The sequence below is a fragment of the Myotis nattereri genome (assembly GCF_964212035.1).
Source record: "Myotis nattereri genome assembly, chromosome: 14".
Classification (NCBI taxonomy): domain Eukaryota; kingdom Metazoa; phylum Chordata; class Mammalia; order Chiroptera; family Vespertilionidae; genus Myotis; species Myotis nattereri.
This window is the reverse complement of record NC_138089.1, coordinates 28,945,023-28,967,331: the sequence shown is the minus strand read 5'-3', so window position 1 is coordinate 28,967,331 and position 22,309 is coordinate 28,945,023. Positions and strand designations below refer to the sequence as shown.

At 42.1% G+C, this 22,309-nt stretch overlaps 1 protein-coding gene across 1 annotated transcript; it reads left to right on the top strand.

The window, feature by feature from the left end:
- Window positions 1–3,718: 3,718 nt before the first annotated feature.
- CCDC174 (coiled-coil domain containing 174) lies at window positions 3,719–20,369 on the top strand. Its single transcript, XM_081105674.1, has 11 exons — window positions 3,719–3,829; window positions 6,297–6,401; window positions 7,345–7,445; window positions 8,476–8,534; window positions 10,573–10,750; window positions 13,672–13,767; window positions 15,778–15,920; window positions 16,368–16,462; window positions 17,005–17,137; window positions 18,800–18,952; window positions 19,798–20,369. The coding sequence occupies exons 1-11, from the start codon at window positions 3,788–3,790 to the stop codon at window positions 20,082–20,084; spliced, it is 1,392 nt and encodes a 463-aa protein (XP_080961800.1). The 5' UTR covers window positions 3,719–3,787; the 3' UTR covers window positions 20,085–20,369.
- Window positions 20,370–22,309: the final 1,940 nt, after the last annotated feature.

Genomic DNA, 22,309 nt, shown 5'->3' with positions numbered 1-22,309 from the left:
TTAGCCTCTTTGTCATCCAGGGCAAGAATCTCAGTATCTTTATGCCTCATCCTGTGCCTGTGCTTGGAACCTCTTTTCCTTACTTAGGTCCAACCTAATCTTTTTTCACACATTGAACACAGCTAATTCATCCACTGCTGAGTAATTTATTATCAGAAGCAGTATGCTGGAGACGGAACAAAGGCTGAGAAGCTGTGGGCTAGATGCATAGGGGAGAGAAATATTTTTATTTCAAGGAAACAGGGTATGTAGAAAAATCACTCGTGTGCCAAAAAAGGGCCTGGACTAAATTAAACCTTTTGACTTTAATCGCCGATTAAAGCATCACAATAGCAGCACAGGCTATAGCCTGTAATCATGTTGCTATGAACTTTCATGTTGGAACATGACTGCAGGGCCCCCTTTAAAAATCAGAGCCTGGCTTGGTGGCTATCTCACAGGGAAATAATTGCCGCGTGTTTCTGAAGGTCTCCTCTCTCCCCTCCCCCGCTTTATTTAAAGCATCTAGGAGATCAGACAATTAAAACCCAATAAGAGATGAGAAGGGCCGAAACCAGTTTGGCTGGGTGGATAGAGTGTCGGCCTGTGGACTGAAAGGTCCCAGGCTCGATTCCGGTCAAGGGCATGTACCTGGATTTCGGGCACATCCCCAGTGGGAGATGTGCAGGAGGCAGCTGATCGATGTTTCTCATCGATGTTTCTAACTCTCTATCTTTCTCCCTTCCTCTCTGTAAAAAAAAAAAAAGAGATGAGAAGGAAGAAGATAATGGATCTCCCACTGGTTCCACCACCTTGGGACCCAGCAGGGAAGGGGACAAACTGGAGCTGAAAATCCTGCAAAATATGCAGCATCATTCCACGGACCGTCATCGAGTGCACGCCTCCGGCTGCAAGAAAACTGGAGCTGACAAAGCTTCTGTATCCCACACGTGATGCCCGCACAGCACTTTTCAGCTTGAAAGTCATTTCCGGACTCTGTATCTCAAACATCCTGTGTGCCCAACTGGGTACGAGAACCAGGCTCGGCGGATGACAGGATGTTCTCAAGGTAACTCGAGGGACACAGCTGGGACTGGTCCCGATCTCCGTAGAGGGAATCCCGTGTTTTTCACCAGGCTCGTCTATCCCTGCCTTCCTCTTTCCTCCAGAACTGACCCGGTCTGTGCACGAGACACCGGCCTGAGACCTGGTTTAGAAGATGACGCCCTAGGAAGACGGTGTGGCCTCGGAAAGAACATAAGGACTCAATGTCCGTACTTGGCAGAGGAAGGCAATCCCAGATAGACCGGATGTTTGGAGAGCATCGGCGGAGGAGGAGAACTTGAGGGAACGGGATGGGTGAGAAACCGTTGGTGTGCCGGGAGGGCATGCTGGTCAGTCCAAGGTTAAGCCTTCCATGCTTCTCCAGACCTGCGTGCCTTCGAGGGCTGGGGAGAGTAAAGGAGACTCACGGGCTTTTTCTTAGTAATTCTAATGGCTCGGAAGGTAATTAAAATCAGTTGGATGCCACTCTGGTGTGAACTTCTGGTCCAGGTGATGGTACGAACCTGGCTAACGAACATGCAGATATGCAGATGACAACATGGACACTGACAGGCATTATACAGAGAAAACGAAACTCTCGAGGTCTCTGGGATGTCCACAAGCAACTGAAATTACTTTCTGCCTAGCTTCCCAAGATCAAAACCCTCTGGCCTCAGTGCCAACAGCCTTGCTATGCGAGGAAACCAAAGTTCATGATTTCCCACCTGTTTACAGCCCTTCCTGCTCCCCACTTCCCTCTTTCTTTTGTGAAAATCCTCTTCTAGCCTTTTTTTAGATGGACTCGGCTACATTGGTTCTTCTCTTTACAAGTGAGTAGGGTGCAAGCAATTAACTCAATGTCCGAGTTATTCTCTGGCTCCAGGCTCCTCCACTTGCAAGCCGGCCAATGCCCCTTGGCACGTCAATGAACCTTTTGGCCTCATTTTCCTCGTCTGTAAAATGCAGATAATAGCTCCCACCTTTGGGGCTGTTATGCCCAGATTTCAAGATCCCCTACAGAACCACCAGGGAGCGCCGAGTCTGATGCAAAAGCATAGAGTCTTTTATTCAAGCTAGCTTGGTCCCTCTGCCTCCATTACTGGATGCAAGAGAGCCCGGAGTCCCAAGAGAACAAAGAATTTATAGGGCTTGTGTGTGTGGGGGGGGGGGGCGGGGGGGCACACTCTGACCACTGATTTGGCCGATTCCGGTTGGTTGAGTGAGGGCGGGGGCCGGGGGGCTAGTGACGAAAGGGCAGGGTGTAGCTAGGGTCTGGTTACACAAAGACGGGGGTGGCCAGCATACTTTTGGCCTTGGGCTAGTTTCCCCCGCTTTCCCATTGGCCGAGATAGGGCAGGCTGAGTAACTGATACATTCTGCGGCTTTTTCTTGGAAGAGGAGTTAGGGACACAGCTATCAGTCCCGTTCTGTCCTTTCAGGGCCACTTCGATGATTGAACAAGACAGTCCGTGTTACACATGTTACACGCTCCTGCCATGACCATGTGTATCAGTTTCCTGATGCCGCTGGAACACGCTACCACAGCTTAGTGGCTTAAAACACTGCAGATCTATTCCTTGTCTTTTCTTTCCTTTTCTTTTCTGAGTTCTGGAGGTGAGAAGTCTGAAACGAGCCTTTCGGGGCTGACGTGCAGTTGTCAGCAGTGCTGCCTCCCTCCTGGGGCGTCCAGAGGAGGACTGATTTGGTGTTTTCCCGCCTCTGGAGGCCGCCTGTGTTTCCTCCTCCAGAGCCTCCCTGGAGCATCTCCTGATCGTCTCATTGATGCTGGCCCGCCGCCTCCTCTTACCAGGACCCTTGTCACTACGCTGGGCCCACCCAGCTGATCTCCCCAGCGCAGGATCTTCCATCGAATCACAGCTGTGAATTCCCTTTGCCACATAAGGTAACAGTCACACATTCTAGGGACTCGAAGATGGACATCTTTGGAGGGGGGAGGGTCATTAGTCTATCACAGTTATTAATATTTTTATCGAGTAGCCCATTTAATCCTCATGAAACCCCATGAAGTCAATATCGTTTCATCCTCACGTGGGGACTGAGGCACAGAGAAGTTAAGTAACTTTCCTAAGGTCACACAGCCTGTAGTGTACGGGGTGAAGGAGCGTTTCCAACGAGGAAGTTGGTCTTATAAGCTGAAATATGTGAAGTGGCACAAAGTCAGCATTATATCGATGCTACTATTATTGTTGTTATTTCTACTAAAATTAACATCATAATCCCCATATCGTATGACTCTTGTGAGAATGAAATCAACGTGCGGAAATTACCAGACAGTGCCTGGCACACAGCAGGTCCTCCAATGGTATTTGGATCTTTCCAGTCTTTATTCGCCTTTCTTTTCATCAGGAAAACGTTCCAGTTCGTTTCTCCCTCCTTAAAACAGCGCCTTTCCTCCTTAAAACAGCGCCTTCGCCGCCCCTATATGACCCACTCAAGATGGCGCCGTTCGCGCCTACGTTACGAGACCTTCTCAACATGGTGCCGAGCTAGGCCCTGCCGCCTGCCGCACCCAAGATGGCCTCCGCAGTCCGCTTCAGCCGGCGACCCGACCTTCTCAACATGGTGACAGACGCGCTCGCGTCACATCACGACCGTCCTAATTTGGCGCCAGCGTCGTAAACTTGGTGTCGTAAACTGAGCGTCGCTGTAATGACAGACACTTCCGGTTGCGCCGGGGGCGGGCCTAGAAGCCTGCGGGGACGTGGGAAGGGTTCGGTTTGGGCCGGGACGCTCTGGCTCCAGCATGGACCGAAGGAAAAAGCCTTTGGAAGTCACGGCCTCCTCGGTGAGTGCGGGTATAGCTGATGCTACGGGCTCCGAGTTCTTCCTGCTCCCAAGCATCCTGTTGGCCTGGTTTGTTTCTTAACTCGGGGACCCAGGCCCGGCCGCCCCTCAAACAGGAACCGGACTTGGCTTTTCTCGGACGGGAAACCGGACCAACTTTCTTACCTACAGGAGCCCGAGTTTGGCTTCCCCGGTCGGATATGCCCTGGGACCGGGCTTCCCCCGCAGACGCGCACCTGACCTGGTGTCTTTCCTGTCAGGCATCTCCTGCTTCCACTGGGACATCCGGTCCGGGCCTCCTTGCCAGCCCGTCTTCCTGCGGGTCGCGGAGGACCGGGCCTGTGCCCGCTGAGCATGCACATCCCCCTTCCTGGTTCTCCCTCCCGGAGACCAGGGAGGTCTCCCCAACGTCAGTGTGACCTTTCACTGACCAGGAACTAAATCGCTGTTAATGCAGATGCCTGGGTGCTGTCAGGTCTCGCAGGGTGGAAGAGGCTGGTTTTTGTTTGTTTAATGTATATTTTTTATTGATTTTAGAGAGGGAGGGAGAGAGAGAAAGAGAAAGAAACAGAGAGAGAGAGAGAGAGAGAGAAACAGAGAAACATCAATGATGAGAGAGAGTAATTGATCGGCTGCCTCCTACATGCAACACACTGGGGATCGAGTCTGCAACCCAGGCAGGTGCCCTGACCGGGAATCGAACCGGGACCTCCTGGTTCATAGGTCCAAGCTCAACCATTGAGCCACGCTGCTGGGCAAGAGGCTGTTTGTTTGTTTGTTTGTTTGTTTTGTTTTTTAAGTTAGCTACTTCTAGGAAGAAAACCTGTTCTGTGTACTTATTTTAGTGCCAGCACTTGAATGCACGGTCGCATTGACTTCTTCCAAAGTAGGTGCTGGTAAGATCCCCACTTTATACATGAGGAAGTAGGAAGATGCAGTGCATTCCCAGCGTATATACAGAATTCTTGGTGATAGAGCTGGCTCACTCAGTTTGGTTGCCTTTTTCATTATATCAGAACACATTGCCTACCTTTGACTTAATCTTGAATTTACTGCAGCGTTACTAGGATGTAAGGGAAGTATAAGGAAAAATCTACATGTCCCAATATTTGAACCCCATTTCCTCATCTCACACTGAAAATTGGTGTTATTATGTTTGAGGATTAAGAATATATATATATATATATATATATATATATATATATATATATTAAAGTTAATCCTATCCTAACAGCTTAAAATTAGCAATGATAATAGGAATGCCAGCTGGGAATTGACAATTTTCTGAGTAGATTCCTTTAAAAATTCTAAAGTTGTAGAATAGGAAAATGTGTGGCTAGGTAATTGATGTGGTTAAGAGCTTAGAAGAAAAGGTGAAAGGCTTTTAATTTTATTAAATTCAGAATATTAGGTCCTGGGAAGAACTGCCCTTTGCATTATTCCTGCTAAGGCTACTTTTAAATTGATCTCTTCCATTTGGACTTAATCATTTTGATTTCCCTTAAAATTCAGTCCATGATGCTGGGCTTCATACGTTGATTTACAAACGCCCATGTATATAAGCAGCTGTACCAGGTCCGTAAAGAAGAAGCTGCCATTGTATCCCTTGGTGCAGAGCAGACAGTGGTGACTGATACAGCGGAGGGCTGGACCTGGGTGGGTATTCACTCAGTTGTGCGTTTCCTTTGCCCTGGCAGTCCCTGCTCTTGAACCCTGTGATTGAGTTGAACTTAGAGTTTCTGGAAGATACTAAAACAGACTTGGAAGCATTCTTACCATTCGCTCACTCCACTTTATATTTGGCTGTTAAATCTGCCTGTCTTTTAAAGTTCAGCTCCAGGCTGCTTCTGATCACTCTGGACAGAAGGAAATGCTCCCTTATCTGAACTTTTATGCTACTTTCTACCACTCTTAGGGCATGAATTACTTCTTACTGGTATTATAGGTTTCCTTTCTTATTAGATCGTAGGCTTCATATGAGGCCGGAGTATGTCTAATTCATGTTTGTATCCCACTCTTCAGTGTGTAGTGCCAGGCACATACTGGGGACTCAGTTGCTAAACAAAGAAATTTCCCTATAGAAATATTATATTGTTGTGATGATTACATGATATTATATCATATATAAAAGCAAAGTGCAGTGCCAATCAGAAAGGTGTTTAATGTTAGCTGAATTTTACTCTAAAAGATGCCGACTTTATTTACTTTGATTTATCAGTCTCCCTTTGCCCAGAAAAAAGCCTTTGACTGTTGAAAGTTAGAGTAAAAGTACATTTCCAACAGAGCTAGGATGAAATATGGCTTAGTTTTATTTTGTATTGAATTCTACGTGTAAACTTCTAATTTTTATCCATTTTTGTCCATTTATAGGAACTTGGAATATTGCTTTGAGAATTATAATAACTTAGAAATCCAGTCAGTCATAGAATTAAATAAGTGTTTTTGTTTGTTTATTGGTTTTATTTTAGTTGGTAGACCTTAAGGCCGAACTCTTTCGAAAACAAGAAGAATTCAAACAAGAAAAACTTCTAAAAGATTCTGGAGTTTTGGGAAAACCAAAAACAACTAATAAGGTAAAAATAAAATCTAATTGTCTCCACTGATCTGAAATAATGCCAGGAGAGAGGTTTGTTTTGTTGTGGTTTTTTTTTTGGTTTTTTTTTTTAGTGTTTGTGGTCTCTGCTACATATAAATATTAAGGAAAAATTCCTGTCTTGTATTTGAACATCTGCATGAGATGTCTTAAATATTAAAATAGAAATTAGTAAGGTTATTTAAAAGCACCTTTAAAAAATACATATATATTTTATTTATTTCAGAGAGGAATGGAGAGGTAGAGAGAGGTAGAAGCATCGATGATGAGAGAGAAATCATTGATCAGCTGCCTCCTGCACACCCCCTATTGGGGATCGAGCCCGCAACCTGGGCATGTGTCCTTGACTGGAATCAAACCCGGGACCCTGCAGTTCGCAGGCCGACGCTCTATCCACTGAACCAAACCAGCTAGGGGAAAGCACCTTTTAATGTCCTGATTCTTTAGAACTTGTGTGAGAGAAGTACATGCTCTTAATAAGTGGTTTGTTTCTTGTGGAAGATTATCTAGTTACGTATGTGTTATAAATCCAGACAGACAAACAGATAATATAGAAACATAGCAAAAAATATCAGGGTCTTTAAGAGTTGTTTTCCAATTTTATAGGTAATCGTATATATTATTTGTATTACTAATTATTTGTAATATATACATTTTCATTATAGTCTTGAGTCATTCAGGAGATAAAAGATAAAGAAGTAACCCTATGCAGTGTATAAAGAAACTTTTTATATAATTCCGGGCTTTTCTTTTTAACTCCAGCTTTGCCATGTACACTCTTCGCAGGACATAAGTTGGCTGTCGGGAGATCTAGTTATCTCCATTGATTCAGAAGATCTGATGGTTTCTGTTTTTTTCCTGATGTACAAGTAGAGATGTTTGCATCATTTGGTGGATCTGTTTTGTTTTCCTAAATTCTCCAGAAACCAAGTATCTGGAACAAACAGAATGCAGGAGTTTCAAATCGCGCTGAGAAGGATGCGGAGCAGAAGATTGAGGAACAGAAGACTTTAGACAAAGCAAGGTAAAGGTGAACTCTGGTCAGTGAAGTTATCACTGAAGCTGCCCAAGCAAAGACATGAAAATTCAACTTTTATTATTTTTTCATTTCTAATTTAAATTTTTATAATCCTTCTAGCCAAATACTCTGTAACTATAAAATAGACTCTAAAAATAATGTGATTTGCAGATGTATTTACAATCTTAGAAGAAGGTGAGACATAGCCTCAGTTTAAAAGATGAAACAGAGTTCCACTTTGAGCCTCTTTTAGGCACTAAGATCATCAAGTGTTTAAGAAGTGCATGGGAGTGTGGTTCTGGGCTAGGGGCATATAATGTTAGCATTTAGAAACAAATTTTTCCCCAAACGTTTTTTAGTCCTCACCCTAAGATATTTTTTCCATTGCTTTTCAGAGAGAGTAGGAGGGAGGGAGGCAGAGAGGGAGGGACATCGATGTGAGAGAAACACATGGATTAGTTGCCTCCTGCACATGCCCTGACTGTGGGCAGGGAGCGAAACTGGAATGAGGTATGTGCCCTTCACCAGGAATCAAACCTGAGACCCTTTGGTCCTAGGGTGAATGCTCTAACCACTGAGATACACCAGCCAGGGCTCCCCCAACTTTTTAATATGAAAAACGTTAAATCAACAGAATAATTGAAAGAAGAGTACAAAGAACATTGTAATACTCTTCACCTAAGTTAACAAATAAACATCTTTTTACATTCTCTTTCTCATGTGTGTATAGAGAAACTTTGTAAAGCATTGTACTTTACATATTTCGACATATATCTTCTAACAAGGACATTCTTCTATATAACCACACTGATAAAATAGTATTATATATTATCTATTAACTAGAGGCCCGGTACACGAAATTCGTGCACAGGTAGGGTCCCTACGCCTGACCAGCAATCAGGGCTGATCAGGGCCTTCTGGCTGCCAGTCAGGTCCTTCCTTCCCCGGCTGCCAGGAGTGAAGCCGAGAGTGGAGCAGTCTTTTCAGGGACAGCATTTAATAAGATATTTCTAATACTTGTTCTGTTTTCTCCAAGGGAGAAATTGGAAGAAAAAGCTAAATTATATGAAAAAATGACCAAAGGAGACTTTATAGGTAAAAAATTATTTATACTTCTTTATTTTCTATAATTCATACATCCCTATGGTATTTTATTATTTCTTAATAACTAAGAATAAGGAGAAATTTAAAAAATCGAACTGCTTATTTTCTGTGCCAGAGATAAGAAAATCAGCAATAATTTTCCAATTGCCTAGTGGGTGCAGGGCATGTATTGGGTGCTTTGAGGGAACAAGCAAGTACAACATAAGCCAGGTTCTCTGCCCTAAAGAGGGGGGAGGGTCTCATCAGTAGAGGGAAACTGTACAGAACAAAGCAAAGTTAGGAAACAAGGTCTAAATAGGCCACAATTATGAACAATTACAGCTGTGTAAAGAACAGGAGTTATGGCTATGTCAAGGTGCTAGGGTTGTTTGCTATTGCTCTATTTTTCTCTTATTTTTTATTTTTTGTGTGATGTGCTTACGAGTGCTATTTAAATGATAATAATAAAAAGAGATAATCACTTTCCTCATACCCCCCAGAGAAAGAAAACCCAAGCTACAGCTAGACAACAGTAGAAGAGTGTTTGCAAAGCAGTTTACAAAGGAGGCATATGTGGAAGTGTTTAGGGAGAAGGCAGGCTCTAATAGGGCTTTTGAAGGCTTTGGATAACTGGAGAAAGGGATTCTGCAGAAGGGAGGGTGGCGAGAGCAGATCAGCAGAGGGAGGAGAGGGCCAGAGTTGGCAGGCAGCCTGGTGTGGCTGGGCCTGAGGGGCTAGGAGAGGGAGCAGCGGGCAGCAGGAGAGCGGTGGCTGGACCCCAGTCACGGGCTGCTCACCCAGCCGAGCTCCCTCTTCTCAGACAGCAGGCCATGTTCCCTGCCTGGCAGGGAATCAGCATGAGAAGGTCGGAAACGCCAAAGCTAGGGGCCATGAAGAGAGACTTTGCCTTCTTGAAGCAGCAGCAGGTTGGCCATTCACCAGGTGGCCTCAATATTATGAGTCTTGTAACTCAGCCCTGAGAAAGTACATCTCTTTTCCATTTGAGGCATTTGTGTCCTTTAAAAAAAATTTTATTGTCTGGAAAAGCCTTTATTAAGAAAAAGTTCAGGTCTTTTCTCTTTTGATTCAAACGTTACTTGTATTGTTAATATGGGATTCAGGTCCAAAAGAGTATCCTTATAGGGATTTGGTTCTGTCCAAACCGCAGGCCCACCTCCTGATAGGCATATTGGGCTTACATATTTGGGCAAATTATGTTTTGAAGCTTCAGTTATTCTTCACTGTCCAGGGTATAATACTGGTACCTGCTTATAAGGAATCTAATATCTGTTCCATCTCAGACAAAAAGACTCAAAACTCAAGTGACTGTACCTGAAATCCCACACAGGGAAACTTCACGTCAACATTATTTGTGAATACATCAGGCATTCTGGGTTAAATTAAGTCGTGGATTGCTATTTAACTTTTCATTGTATGTTTTAGCTCAAGTAGATCATAAGTTCTGAGGAAGATAGCATCTCACACATTTCTCTATGTCCTGTAGATCCTGGCAACATGTCTTGTCTGAAAGTGCTGTTCATTGGCTTGAAAAAAATTCAGATTATTTCTTTTTCAACCTATGTCATGACCCTTAAAACACTTACCATACCATAACAGTATAATTAGGATTAAGTGATACAGCTCACCTGATTAGAGAGGTCTATTGTTTTGGTCTGACAACATGAGAAATGCACTCCTTCTGTAGTATGTAATTGGCTGTATGAGTCTCTTGAAATCAAATGGTTTTGTTATCTTAAAATGACATTCTGAGACAGTATTGCTTACTCAGTGTATTGACAAAGCAGCAGAAACTTCAGGCTTTTTAAAGACTTTTTGCAAGCTCTATGTTCCCAATGGCCTATTAATAACTTTCCTGCCAGGTCCTGAGGTGGCTTTGTCTCTATAAGTGTTCCAGGGGGTGGGGTCATCAACTAGTGAATCTTCAGGGACGTGAAGCCACCCATCAATGACTGTGACTGCTTCATATCAATTCCATGTGTGGTTTTCTTCTTTGATGTCAAGAATCTGATAATTGATTTTTATGTTCTAGATGAAGAAGTGGAGGATATGTACCTTGTGGATTTCACGCAGAAGATGATAGACAAGCACAAGGAAATGGAGTCATTTGGTGCCAACAGAGATTCTAGAAAGGCAGGAGAAAGAGACGAGGATGAAGAAAATCTTTCTGAAACAGACATACCTCCTCCCCAGGACCCCAGTGAAGAATGGTTGGTGATAGTATGTGATTTGGTCATAGTAACATTGTCAGGCTTGTATTTGCTTTTTAAGAGTGATTTCATTTGTTGTTAACAAAACATTTCTCTTTATCCTTTAGTTTTTTTTTTTCTTTTGAGACTCCACTTTAAGATTGGATTTACAGATGTAGAAACAGTAGCTCTAATGAAGAAATAATGACAAATAAAGACTGAGCTCTTGCTATGTGCCAGGTGCAGGAGGCATTGATGTAAAAGCGTTGCTTAGTCAGCAGCATGTCCCTTTGCTACCCATGTCCTTCTGCAGACTTCAGGGGGAGTCATTGGTCCAGGCAGTGGTGATCTCTGCTTCTAGTAAGCCTTACTCTGGCTGTGTCATTTTCTGGCAATTTAATAAAGGCTTTGTGGGCTTGGACCTGGACAGCACTAGCTCTACCTTGCCAGGGCAGTGGGACCTTGATTAAGTTCCTCACCAACCTGAGGCTCACTTTCCTTACCTCTTAAGCACTGATGTCAATGCCTACTTCCCCTGATTGTTTGCCTTAAACTTCCTTCACGAAGTAAGAGTATTTTAGAATACCCAAGAAACTACTGTCTGTGGAGTATAAGCAGACATTTGTAAATCTTTATTACTGAAATTATTCTGAATTTTATCTATATGTAGGTGAATAATGGGGAAACCAATCTAGTTGCTTCCTTACAAAGAGACCAATGTGTCAATAAGAGTCCAGAATGCAGATTCCATTCTGATGATATTCTCTACTTAAAATGCTGTTTAGAAACTTGTTTATAAGTGCTTAAAACCATGTAGAGATGCACTGACCCTATGAAAATGCCCTGGTACTCTGCCTGCCCACCCTCGTGCCTGTGCAGAGCTCACCTGTCTTCTCTTCAAGGCTCAAATATTTCCTCATCATGGGGTCTTTGTCAGGAACTGCTTAGGATTGTTTGCAGCATTTGGTGACTTGTCAGCTTTGGGACCAGTGGACAGGGGTCATTTATGAGTTGAAGAGAGCAGTCCCTGTTGACCACAAAGACTGCACCTCTTCATACTAGGTAGGGTGTCCACATCGGTCCAGATAAAGCGTGTGTTGGGATAGAGCAGGTGTCTTCTTACCCACCTTCTAAAAACTTATGTTTGGGGAGGTTATCGGGCTGCATGCTTGCTGTAAGCAACCAACAGAGAAGCACATGCAATGCCGTCTCTTCTATCAGTGCTGCTTCATTCTTAGTGATTCTTCCCTTGCACTCTGGCAGCACTTAAATATTTCCTGCTCCTTTGGGTCTTACATTTTCTTTATTATTGACACATAACTGACCTCATTAACAGAAAAATAATTGAGGCAAACTTTGGTACTTTCAGCATCCTGCCTGCTGCTGTTAGTGAAGCACTTCATGGGCATGTGCTTTAGCTCCCCCAGCGTGCTCTGAGGATGACATGAGGTCTCGTGTTACTCTGGTACCTCAAGTAATTGTTTCCCCGAGAGCTTGCTCAGTGTCTGATTACATAGAACAGTTGCTGACTATTGCTTTGCCACTTCTATTTTGATGGGATCTGCATGTTTCTGAGGCCTTCTCCAGAAACAGAATAACCGATGATTGCTTTTCATAGTCGAAATCCCATCTCCTTTGAAAGGTTTAGTGCCTTTTTCTTTTCCTTATTAATGCCTGTAAGATTATAGCAATTTGTCAGTGATTTGAAGAGTTTGAAGGGCAGTTGAAGGTGTCACTGCCACCATATGGAAAAGGAAGACACTGCAAGCAGTTCTGACACTTTGTTTTTAAATTAGGCTCTAAAATTGTAACTGCTTATAAAATCCTTTCAGTAGTTAAATTCCAGGTGTTGGAAAATGTTCCTGCAAAAATAGTGTAAATAATTACTTAGACCATCTGGCTAGATGGTTTTCTCCCTCCATTCATTTTTTTAAAAAGGAAAAGAAGAAAAAAAAGAAACTGCTTTCAGCAGTTGGAGGTTTTATTTCTTGTGCTAATCAGCTTTAGGACTGTAGCAGTGGATCCCAAACATTCAGATTTTAAGTCATGGACTGACAATTGGAATCGCATGTGTGAAAAGAAAGAAATTGCTTACAAAAGCCAGGTCACATACATGGGAATCTGACATTGAGTTGGTCCACCAGCAGTACTGGCCCCTTTCTGTGTTTTTGCCCCCTACCGAAGTCTATGGGAAATTCCCTGCCCATAATTAAAAAATAAAATCTGTTGCATCATAATGCAAATGAAATCTTTTCCATGAAAATCTGTCCATATTACCTGTTGTGAAAAGTCTAAGTGTTTCATTTGCCTTGCTCTCTGCCTGACTTCTCTAATTACTATCAGGTTTGGACAAGATTAGGAAAGAGGAACAAGCGATAAAAGATAACAGACTGGCCTACTGATGACGTGATTTTTGGCACAGAGAGTGTGTTGCTTGGCTTCCTCCTAATTAAAAAGAGTTCCAAAATACTGTAACTTATATTAAGAAATAAAGTTGTAATTCATTGAGAAGAATCATACTAATTAGAAGAAAAAAAGGAAAAAGTAAAGTGTCAGATTTGGGAAGACTGAGGAAATTAAATTAGAGTCTGGTTTAAAGGAAAGTTACTATGATGCTGATAAACTATTTGGAATTTCCTAAAGTAAGTTCTGAGATGTGGCAGCAAGGATCTGTATGGGTATTTCTCTTTGGAATCAGAGACATACATGATCAATCATTTTGTGCATTTTCTAAAACAGATTTAATAAAGGGCACAATGTGTTTATTGCGTGTCAACTTTTAACTTTAAAAAGCACGTTCTTATCATTGATAGTCGTCTCTCAGGTTGAGGGGTTTTCTTGGTTGTGAGCCCTACGTTAATTTTTTACTGTGTACCAACTTCCTAACTTAGGGAACTATATGTCCTGTACAAAGCCTTCACATCTTTTCACTTTTATTTCAGGGTGGACTATGTGGATTCCTTAGGGCGATCCCGGCGCTGCATGAAAAAGGATTTGCCACATCTGTTGGAGATGGATAAAAATCTTCAGGGGAAGCTGTAAGTGTGTTATATGCAAAATTTTGCCCAGGTCTGAAATACAGACATAGGGCTAGTTTAGTGGGCAAGGCTGTCTTTAGTCAATTATCTTTAGTGCCCCAGTAAGGAGATCTTTTTTTAATGTATAAGAATATTTGCCAGCCCAAAACGGTTTGGCTCAGTGGATAGAGCGTCGGCCTGCGGACGGAAAGGTCCCAGGTTCGATTCCGGTCAAGGGCATGTACCTGGGTTGCGGGCATATCCCCAGTAGGAGATGTGCAGGAGGCAGCTGATCGATGTTTCTCTCATCGATGTTTCTAACTCTCTATCTCTCTCCCTTCCTCTCTGTAAAAAATCAATAAAATATATTAAAAAAAAAAAAAAAAGTATATTTGCCAAAGCACTTATTCATGGTTAGTGTACACATACACACATAATCCACACTCAGGGAACAGCCTGAATGGATGATCCATATCATGTAGCTACTAAAAGGGATGAGTTAGAGCTATATCTGTTTACAGGCATACTTCAGAGCTATTGTGGGTTTAGTTCCACACCACCACAATAAAGTGAGTATCGCAGTAAAGCAAGTCACACGAAGTTTTTGGTTTCCCATTGCATATCAAAGTTATGTTTATGCTATACTAAAGTCTAGTATGTACTCAATAGCATTATGTCTAAAAAAAAATCAGTGTATGGAGATCAAATGTACTCAGAAGGAAGAAACTATGTACTGGTATATGCAACTTTGTCATGAAGTTAATGGCAACCACACACAAAACCCCCCCAAACTGAGACACACAGCTTTAAAAAAGAGGAAAAGGAGGAAAGAAGTATGGAAAGTAACACCAATAGACTTGTTTGTGCTTGGTTGCCACAAACCTTGAATCTGTAAAAAACATAATATCTGCAAGTGCAATAAAGCAGAACACAATAAAGTGAAGTATGCCTGTACTTGGAATGCTGTCTAATTACAGAGTAACAGATAGAGAATAAGCTAAACCAAGTCAACCAACAAAGCTTTGTGGAGAAAGGTGTTTAAGATACACACTTGGTTATTCCACAGCAAGTGGGGGGCAAGGAGGCAGTTAGCTTATTAGCTTTTTCTTCTTTTTTTATTTAATCCTCACCACAAGATATATATTTTTTCCCATTCATTTTTTTTATTTTTTTTAGAGAGACTAAAGGGGAAGGAGGAAATGGGGGGCGGGGGAAGAAACATTGATGTGAAAGAGACACATTGATTGGTTGCCTCCCAAACACATGCCCCAACTGGGGACTGGGGATGGAGCCTGCAACTGAGGTATGCGCCCTTGACTGGCATCCGAACCTGTGATCTGAAAGCATGACCCTTTGGTCTGCAGGCCGATGCTCTAACCATTGAGCAACCAGCCAGGGTATTAACTTTTTCTTTATACATCTTTGGATTTTAAAGTAGGGCCTTACAGCTAGATTTTCTTTTTCTGTGAGGCCTAAGACACCTAAGAGATAACTTGCTAGAACATCCTAGGGAATAAAATTCCTCTTACTAAGAGCAGCTTTTATGTGCAAAGTGTTGGGAGAAGGTCCACCTTGTCCAAGTCCTCCAGGTTCAGGTGGGCCTGGGCTTGGCACAAAGGAGGAAGGGCAGAATCCCTAAGCCATCTCACAGAACACGGGGCACAGGCCAGGCCACAGGGTGAAGGCGCTTCCTCCTCCCTGCACGGAAGACCATCCAGAAGAGGCCTGCACTTCCTCCTCCCTGCCTGGGCAGCCTCCCTCTACTCAGCCCAGGACCAGAGTGGGAAGGAAAGTGGTTGTCTTGAGTGCAGGCAAAATTCCATTATGCTAATGCAACAAATCTGCTTGATTTTTAAAAGGTGAAAACATTTTCTCCTATTTCCCAATTATCTGGTGGGTCAGAAACCTCTGTAAGGAACTGTCTTTTTTTATCAATTAGAGGTACTGATTCATGATTCAATTTAATGAACTGAAGCATTGCTATCTCACAGCTCTTATCTGAAGATAGTTTTTGCTCTTTTCTCCTCCTAGTTTTGTTAGTCCTGCTAATGAAAAAACCTTACTATCTGAAGACATGAGAAAAGAACTTCAGCGCCAGCAATGGGAGGAAGAAGAGCGGGAGGCCCTGAAAAGGCCAATGGGACCCATACATTATGAAGACATTCGTGAAAATGGTATAATCATCTTGCAGCTTTTAAATCATGCTTTTATCTTGAACTAATGACAAGCATAAAGGGAAGTATTCATTCATAAAGCAGCAGTTCCTATGTAGAAATAAAAGATTCTGCTTTGGAAATTGAAGCTATCCCCATTGTTTACTTCATAGCCTAAAAAATACTCATATTGGAAATATCTTAACAGAAGGTCTATTAATCCAAGGGTTTGTTCCCCAAGAGAAGTGGAGACAGTCAATGACTGAAAATTAATGAATTTTTGTTATGTTTATCACTTGGCAAAACAGGATGAAAACTATTTCTAACTTGCTTTTTTGTTTATCTGCTTTTTCTCTTTAAAAACTTGTGCCAAACATCACTATATTTCTTCTTGCCAAATTTCTTGTAGGATATAATTTACTGATCAGGGAAATCTATAATCTCCCATGTAATTTTGACTTATTTCAGAGGCCCGGCAACTTGGTGTTGGATATTTTGCCTTTGCCCGAGATAAAGAGTTAAGAAACAAGCAAATGAAAACTTTAGAGATGCTGCGTGAACAGGTACAAATTAAATTCAGAGTTGATGTAAAGAAAGATTTGAGCAGTTGGTTTCTTGTTGGACCATACTGCAAAAAAAATCTAGTAAATTAATTAGGGATTTAAATTGATATTCAGAATACAATTATAGGTTTCATAGCTGTAATTGCCATATTATTTTGGTGTTTCAAGGTTTAAGATTATGGCTGCCCAGAAGTAACTCATGTAATTTTAAATTTGATTTTTAATATATTTTTGGAGTGGTCTAGGTAAGAAAATAGAAAGTTGCTTGAGGGATTAAGGAGTAGAACAGAATTGGTTGGTTTTCTTGAATGCTAAACCTTTCAGAATGCTCTGTGAATGCTTTCTAAACTTCAAAAAACATCTGAGGCCTTGTGTAAGAGAATACGAGTCTTCATTTTGGTGATCTCAAGGATAGCTTCTTAGAGGTGGCCTGAAAATCAATTAGTCTGTTTTTAGAATAAAATTATTTCATTGTTCTTTAAAAAGAAGTATTATGAATTTGGCTTAAAACAAATAATTTTATAATTTTCTGTTCTCTTCAGACAACAGACCAGAGAACAAAACGAGAAAACATAAAAGAAAAGCGAAAGGCAATGTTAGAAGCAAGACTTGCCAAACTTCGACAGAAAAAGATGAAAATATCAAAAGATGATGGAGCAGAGGAAGAAAGTAAAGGTATGTCATGGCTCATGTTAATAAACTTCAAAAGGAAAAATTTTAGTTCCATTGATGTCTCAGTAATAAGGCTGAGAAATTAGCCATTAAGAAAGCACCTCTAAGGTACTGACAGGAGCAGTTTTTATAACCAGTGTGATGCGAATGACACCCTAGGGAATAGTTTAGGTTATAGATAAGGAAATTAACAGTAAATTGAGTCACTTCATAGAATAGAACAGTTTCGTAAATCACACTTCGTTTAGTTGTGTACATGTTTTAAACCTAATTTGTTTTGCTGTGGCTACAGTTTTTGTTGATTATATATTAACTTATTTTAAAGGAGAAATACATCACGAAGTCAGAATTAAATAATTTACAAATATGACTATGGTCAGCTTACAAAAGGACTGTTAAGACACTTGGAAACACTGCTAAATAATGTGTTCAAACTAGTTCATTCTGTGAGTTATGTTGGTCTGGGCCAAATTGTCACGACAAAGAGACCCCCACATAGACTGCCTCAAACTAGAGGGAAATCTGCTTCTCCCTTTTAACATTTCAGAGGTGGTGGGTGTCCAGGTAGGTAGTGTATCTGCCTCAGATGGCCATCCAGTCTTCAGATTCCAGTTCTGTCATTTCCTAGGTTGCTCTAACCTGAACAGTTGAAGCTTGCTCCCCAGCACCTGTTCATGATTCAGCCTTGGGGAAGGAGGAAAAAGGGAAGGGAATGAGCTTCCCTTTGGGGAATGTGAGTCAGAAGTCATGCAGAGCCTATATCTTTACATCCCAATGGCCAGAACACAGGGAGGCCAGTAGCCATAAGGCAGGGAGGCTGGGGAATCAGCCTCTCTGGCAAGGTGCCTTGTATCCAGCTGAAACGGGGCATTCTGGTCCCAAAAGGAAGGAGAGTATGGGTGCTAGAGGCATATAGAAGCCTCCAGCCCTCACAGGAGCTTGTGCTAAGCCATGGGCTGTTTTCTAATTCTGAACAGAAATTCAGTTTTTGAGTTGTTGTTGTTTTTTTAATTCAATTTGGTTTTGAAAGAAACCAGAAACATTTACTAATTGGAAAATCATCCATTTAGTTTCATATAACTGTTGTCTCCCTGTAACATGTTAAGCTCTTTATGTTGTTTATTTTTGCTCTACTCCTAAACATCTGTCATTTCCAGAAGTTGTGAAATGTCACCACAGTGTTTTAAAAAATCCATTTTCATTTAAAATATGGCCAGAATTGAGTAGTCTATAGCCTGTCGCCAGGCTCCAGCTCTTCATCACCCCAAGCCCCCTTGCTTTGTTTGAGATTTACTTTAGTTGAGTAACAGGGATTTCTGGTCTTTTGCTTGTTGGTCTGGGGATATAGATACTTTGAAATCCATCCAGCTTGGGTTTAAGTCCTGACTCTTGTCACTTTTGACCTGTGCAGTATTTCTGAGCTTAATTTTTCTCATCTACAAAATGGGGATAAAATGGGAATACCAATATTGGCTTTATTAGGGTTGTTACAGAATTAAATGAACTATTATATACAAAGTACTTAGCCCACTGCCTGGGACATGGTAGGTGCTTAGTAAATACTGGTTATTACTTCTACTTCCAGGATTAGTATATTCTATTTTTTAAAAATTAAGTAGCTTTAAGCTTTATTATAATGAAGTCTTATTCCCTTGCAAAAAATAGATGGAAATGTTATTGGGCCTTTGCCACCAGAACCAGAGGCCATGCCAACTCCGCCTATTGCTGCCCAGCGTAGCAAAGTAGAAGTCATCGTTCAGGAGAGGAAGGATACCAGGCCCGGAGTGCCACACGTCCGGGAGTGGGACAGAGGAAAAGGTAAGAGGGGCGGAGGGGAGGTAGGGGTTGCTCCAAGGTATAAAAACCTCTCTAGGAATGGGCCCTGCACAGGAAATTTTTCTGGTTCTCCTGATCCAAATGTGATTCTGATGAGTCTTAGTGGTCCTTTGAGTCTTAAAGAATTCTTGAGGTCCTTGAACTTTTTCCTTCTTGATACCCAGGCAGAGCTGTTTATAAACAGAAGCACTAGAAAGGGTGATTATAAAAGACCAGGATTTATAAGGCATCATGTCGAAGGATGAGGGTTTTGTGTTTTTGAAGTGCTTGGGAGAAGTTTTCTGAAATTTGTGCTGCCTCATTGCAGCTCTGGAATGTCATTTCTTAAGAACTGATTTCAAAATTTATGAAGGTTTGATATTTTAATGTATTGTGTTTTTAGCACATTTCAGTTGGAAATAGAGATGAAAGACCAACTTAGATTTGGACAGGTTACTTCTTGTCTAAAGCTCAGAGGACAACACTGTTTGTTATGAAGTACCTGCAACATAATGTCAAGCAAATGATTGATTGTTTAATTTTTCTGCATTTCTCTCTTAAATTTAATGTTAGTGCCTTTTTGGCAGTGTTTCCAGAGCCTGCAGACTTCTCCACACAGCCTTTCTTGGACCTTTGGCCTTCAGGAAGTAGTCACTCCCTTAGCTTGGTTCCTTATACTTCAGTAGGCATTGCATGTGCCTCATACTACCTTTTTGTATTGCTATCCTTGCTTTCCAGAGAATTTGAGGAGGCTTTTAAGGAATACATATAATAATTGAAAAGTAATGACAATAAATTCATCTCATTTCATAATCAGTTCTAATACAGTTCTTTCTTATTTTTACTAGAATTTTCCTTTGGGTACTGGTCGAAGAGGCAGTCAGATCTCCGGGCTGAAAGAGATCCTGAGTTTGCCCCACCGTCGGATTACTTTGTGGGTCAAAAGAGAACTGGTTCTTTCAGTAGCCAGACATGGAGCAGACCTGCACCTGCACAGAGTGATGCTGGCCAAAACCATGACCCCAGCTGTTCACATACGTCACCCACTCCTGCTCCCAGCAGCCCACCACAAGCCCCCACGATCACTTTTGAAACTCTGGATGATATGATATCATATTATAAACAAGTGACATGAACTTAAAAAGCATTCTGACTTGGGTCTATGCTGTTGGTGGTATCTTTTCCTCCCAGAGCAGAGAAAATGACTTGATTTTAGGGACCAAAATATAACTTTATTTTCCTGCCCTTTCCCTAGAAGATAGAGGTTGGATTTGTCAGCAAGGAAGAAGGTGAATGGTACCTTGGGAAATCTGTGGCCACGTGGCCATTCATTTCTTTCTAATTTGTATGGCGAGATATTCGTGTGGCTTTAAGTGTAAGCTGTGATGGAATAGAAATATTCTTTAATATTTGCAATCAAGGAGTTTGTAATCCTGTCTTTCATACCTGCTCCCGTGACTTACTCAGATTTAAGGGCTCCATTCCTTCTGCAGATGTTAGCATGTAGATGTCTTTTTTCCATGGATTCAGCTTCCAGATCAGTTGATGGAGCATCTATCAGGAGGAACTATCACCTGTCAAAGAGTGGCACATGAGGAGTGGGCGACGAAGTGATCTAGTTTCCAAGAGGACATCTCAGTATCATCTTTTCAGCAGCAGACAGGCCCACAAGGCTCCTACAGCCACCTCCCAAGCCAGTGAGTCCTGTAAGAATGTGCTACTACAGGTCCCCCAAGCACCCACAGGAGCCCACCCTCCTCTGGGCTCTGTGGTGCACGTTTTCTGTTCCCACAGCACAGTGGTGTTGACATAAGTGCCCTTGTTCTCATTACAGATTGCAAATTGGAGTGTAAAGAGGGTCAGTGACTTGTACAGGGTCATATGGCATCTAAATGGCAGATCTAGGACTTGAACACAGTTTAGGCTCAGGTTTGCTGCAGACTCATGCTTTCTCCAATGCCTTCTATTCTCAGTCTTGTTGCTCCAATATCAAGCAATGTTAGACAAAATTCCCAAATTCCTGAGAACATCTAGGGTCCATATTGGACATAGTTGCAGACCTATTAATGGTCATTCTGTCAGCCTAATCAGGGAAATACCTCTTATCAAATATTAGAGGCCTGGTGCACGAAATTCATGCCCTGGGGGCGGGGGCGGTTTCCCTCAGCCCGGCCTGCACCCTCTTGCAGTCCGGGACCCCCTCAGGGAATGTCCACCTGCTGGCTTAGGCCCAATCCCCCCGGGGTTCAGGCCAAAGCCAGCAGTCAGACATCTCTCTCGCAGCCCAGGACCCCTGGTGGTCAGTGTGCATCATAGCGACCAGTTATTCTGGTCATTCCACCTTAAGAGTCACTTAGGCTTTTATTATATAGATACATTAAAACCAACTAACCTAGCTGCCTTTTTTATAGAAATTGGACAAACCGATCCTAAAATTTATATGGAATTGCAAGGAACCCAGACTATCCAAAACAATCTTGAAAAAGAACAAAATTGGAGGATTCACACTTTCTAATTTTAAGACTTGCTACAAAGCTACAGAAATCAAAACAATGTGGTACTGACATAAGGATAAACACATAGATTAATGGGATAGAATTGAGAGTTCAGAAATAAATCCATGTACTTACGGTCAACTGATTTTTGACACTGGTGCCAAAACTATCTAATGGGAAAAGAATAGCTTTTTCAACAGGATTCTGGGGCAACTAACTACCCACATGCAAAATAATGAATTTTGATCCATATCTCATGCCATATAAACAAGACCAACTCAAAGTGGATCAAAGACCTAAATGTGAGAGCTAAAACTACAGAACCACTGGAACAGCTTATAGAACAAAAGAAGAGACAAAAAGAAAAACTGGAATATTTTTTTAAAAGAATTATTAGCTCTCCTAGACTCATAAGAAAAACAAAAAAGGGAGGAAGGAAAACAGACAGATATGAGAAAGAACTTATATAAAGTAGAGCAGAAAAACTCAAGGCAAATTGTGGAGAAGGGATGGGAAGGCTAGTTAGGCAGCAATAAGCCCAAGAGTATGGGTGCCAGTAGTCATGGAAGAGGCCACCAAGTAACCTTTCTTTTTTAACTTTTATTGATTTCAGAGAGGGAGAGAGAGAAGCATCAGTGATGAGAGAATCATGGAGCAGCTGCCTCCTGCAGGCCCCACCCTGGGGATTGAGCCCACAACCCAGGCATGTGCCCTGACCAGTAGTAATTGAACCGTGACCTCTTGGTTCATAGGTCGACACTCAACCACTGAGTCATGCTGGCCGGGCTCAAATAACCTTTTGTTTCTCAGAGCACCTTGGGTGGACATAGCAAAGCAGTCCGTGTACTGGCTCATAATCACTGTC

Bases quoted from the DNA above. Each gene is read 5' to 3' on its own strand.
- CCDC174 (XM_081105674.1), top strand. From the start codon at position 3,788: ATGGACCGAAGGAAAAAGCCTTTGGAAGTCACGGCCTCCTCG. The intron at 6,402-7,344 runs GTAAAAATAAAA...TAAATTCTCCAG, and splicing joins AACCAAAAACAACTAATAAG to AAACCAAGTATCTGGAACAA. The intron at 10,751-13,671 runs GTTGGTGATAGT...CTTTTATTTCAG, and splicing joins CAGGACCCCAGTGAAGAATG to GGTGGACTATGTGGATTCCT.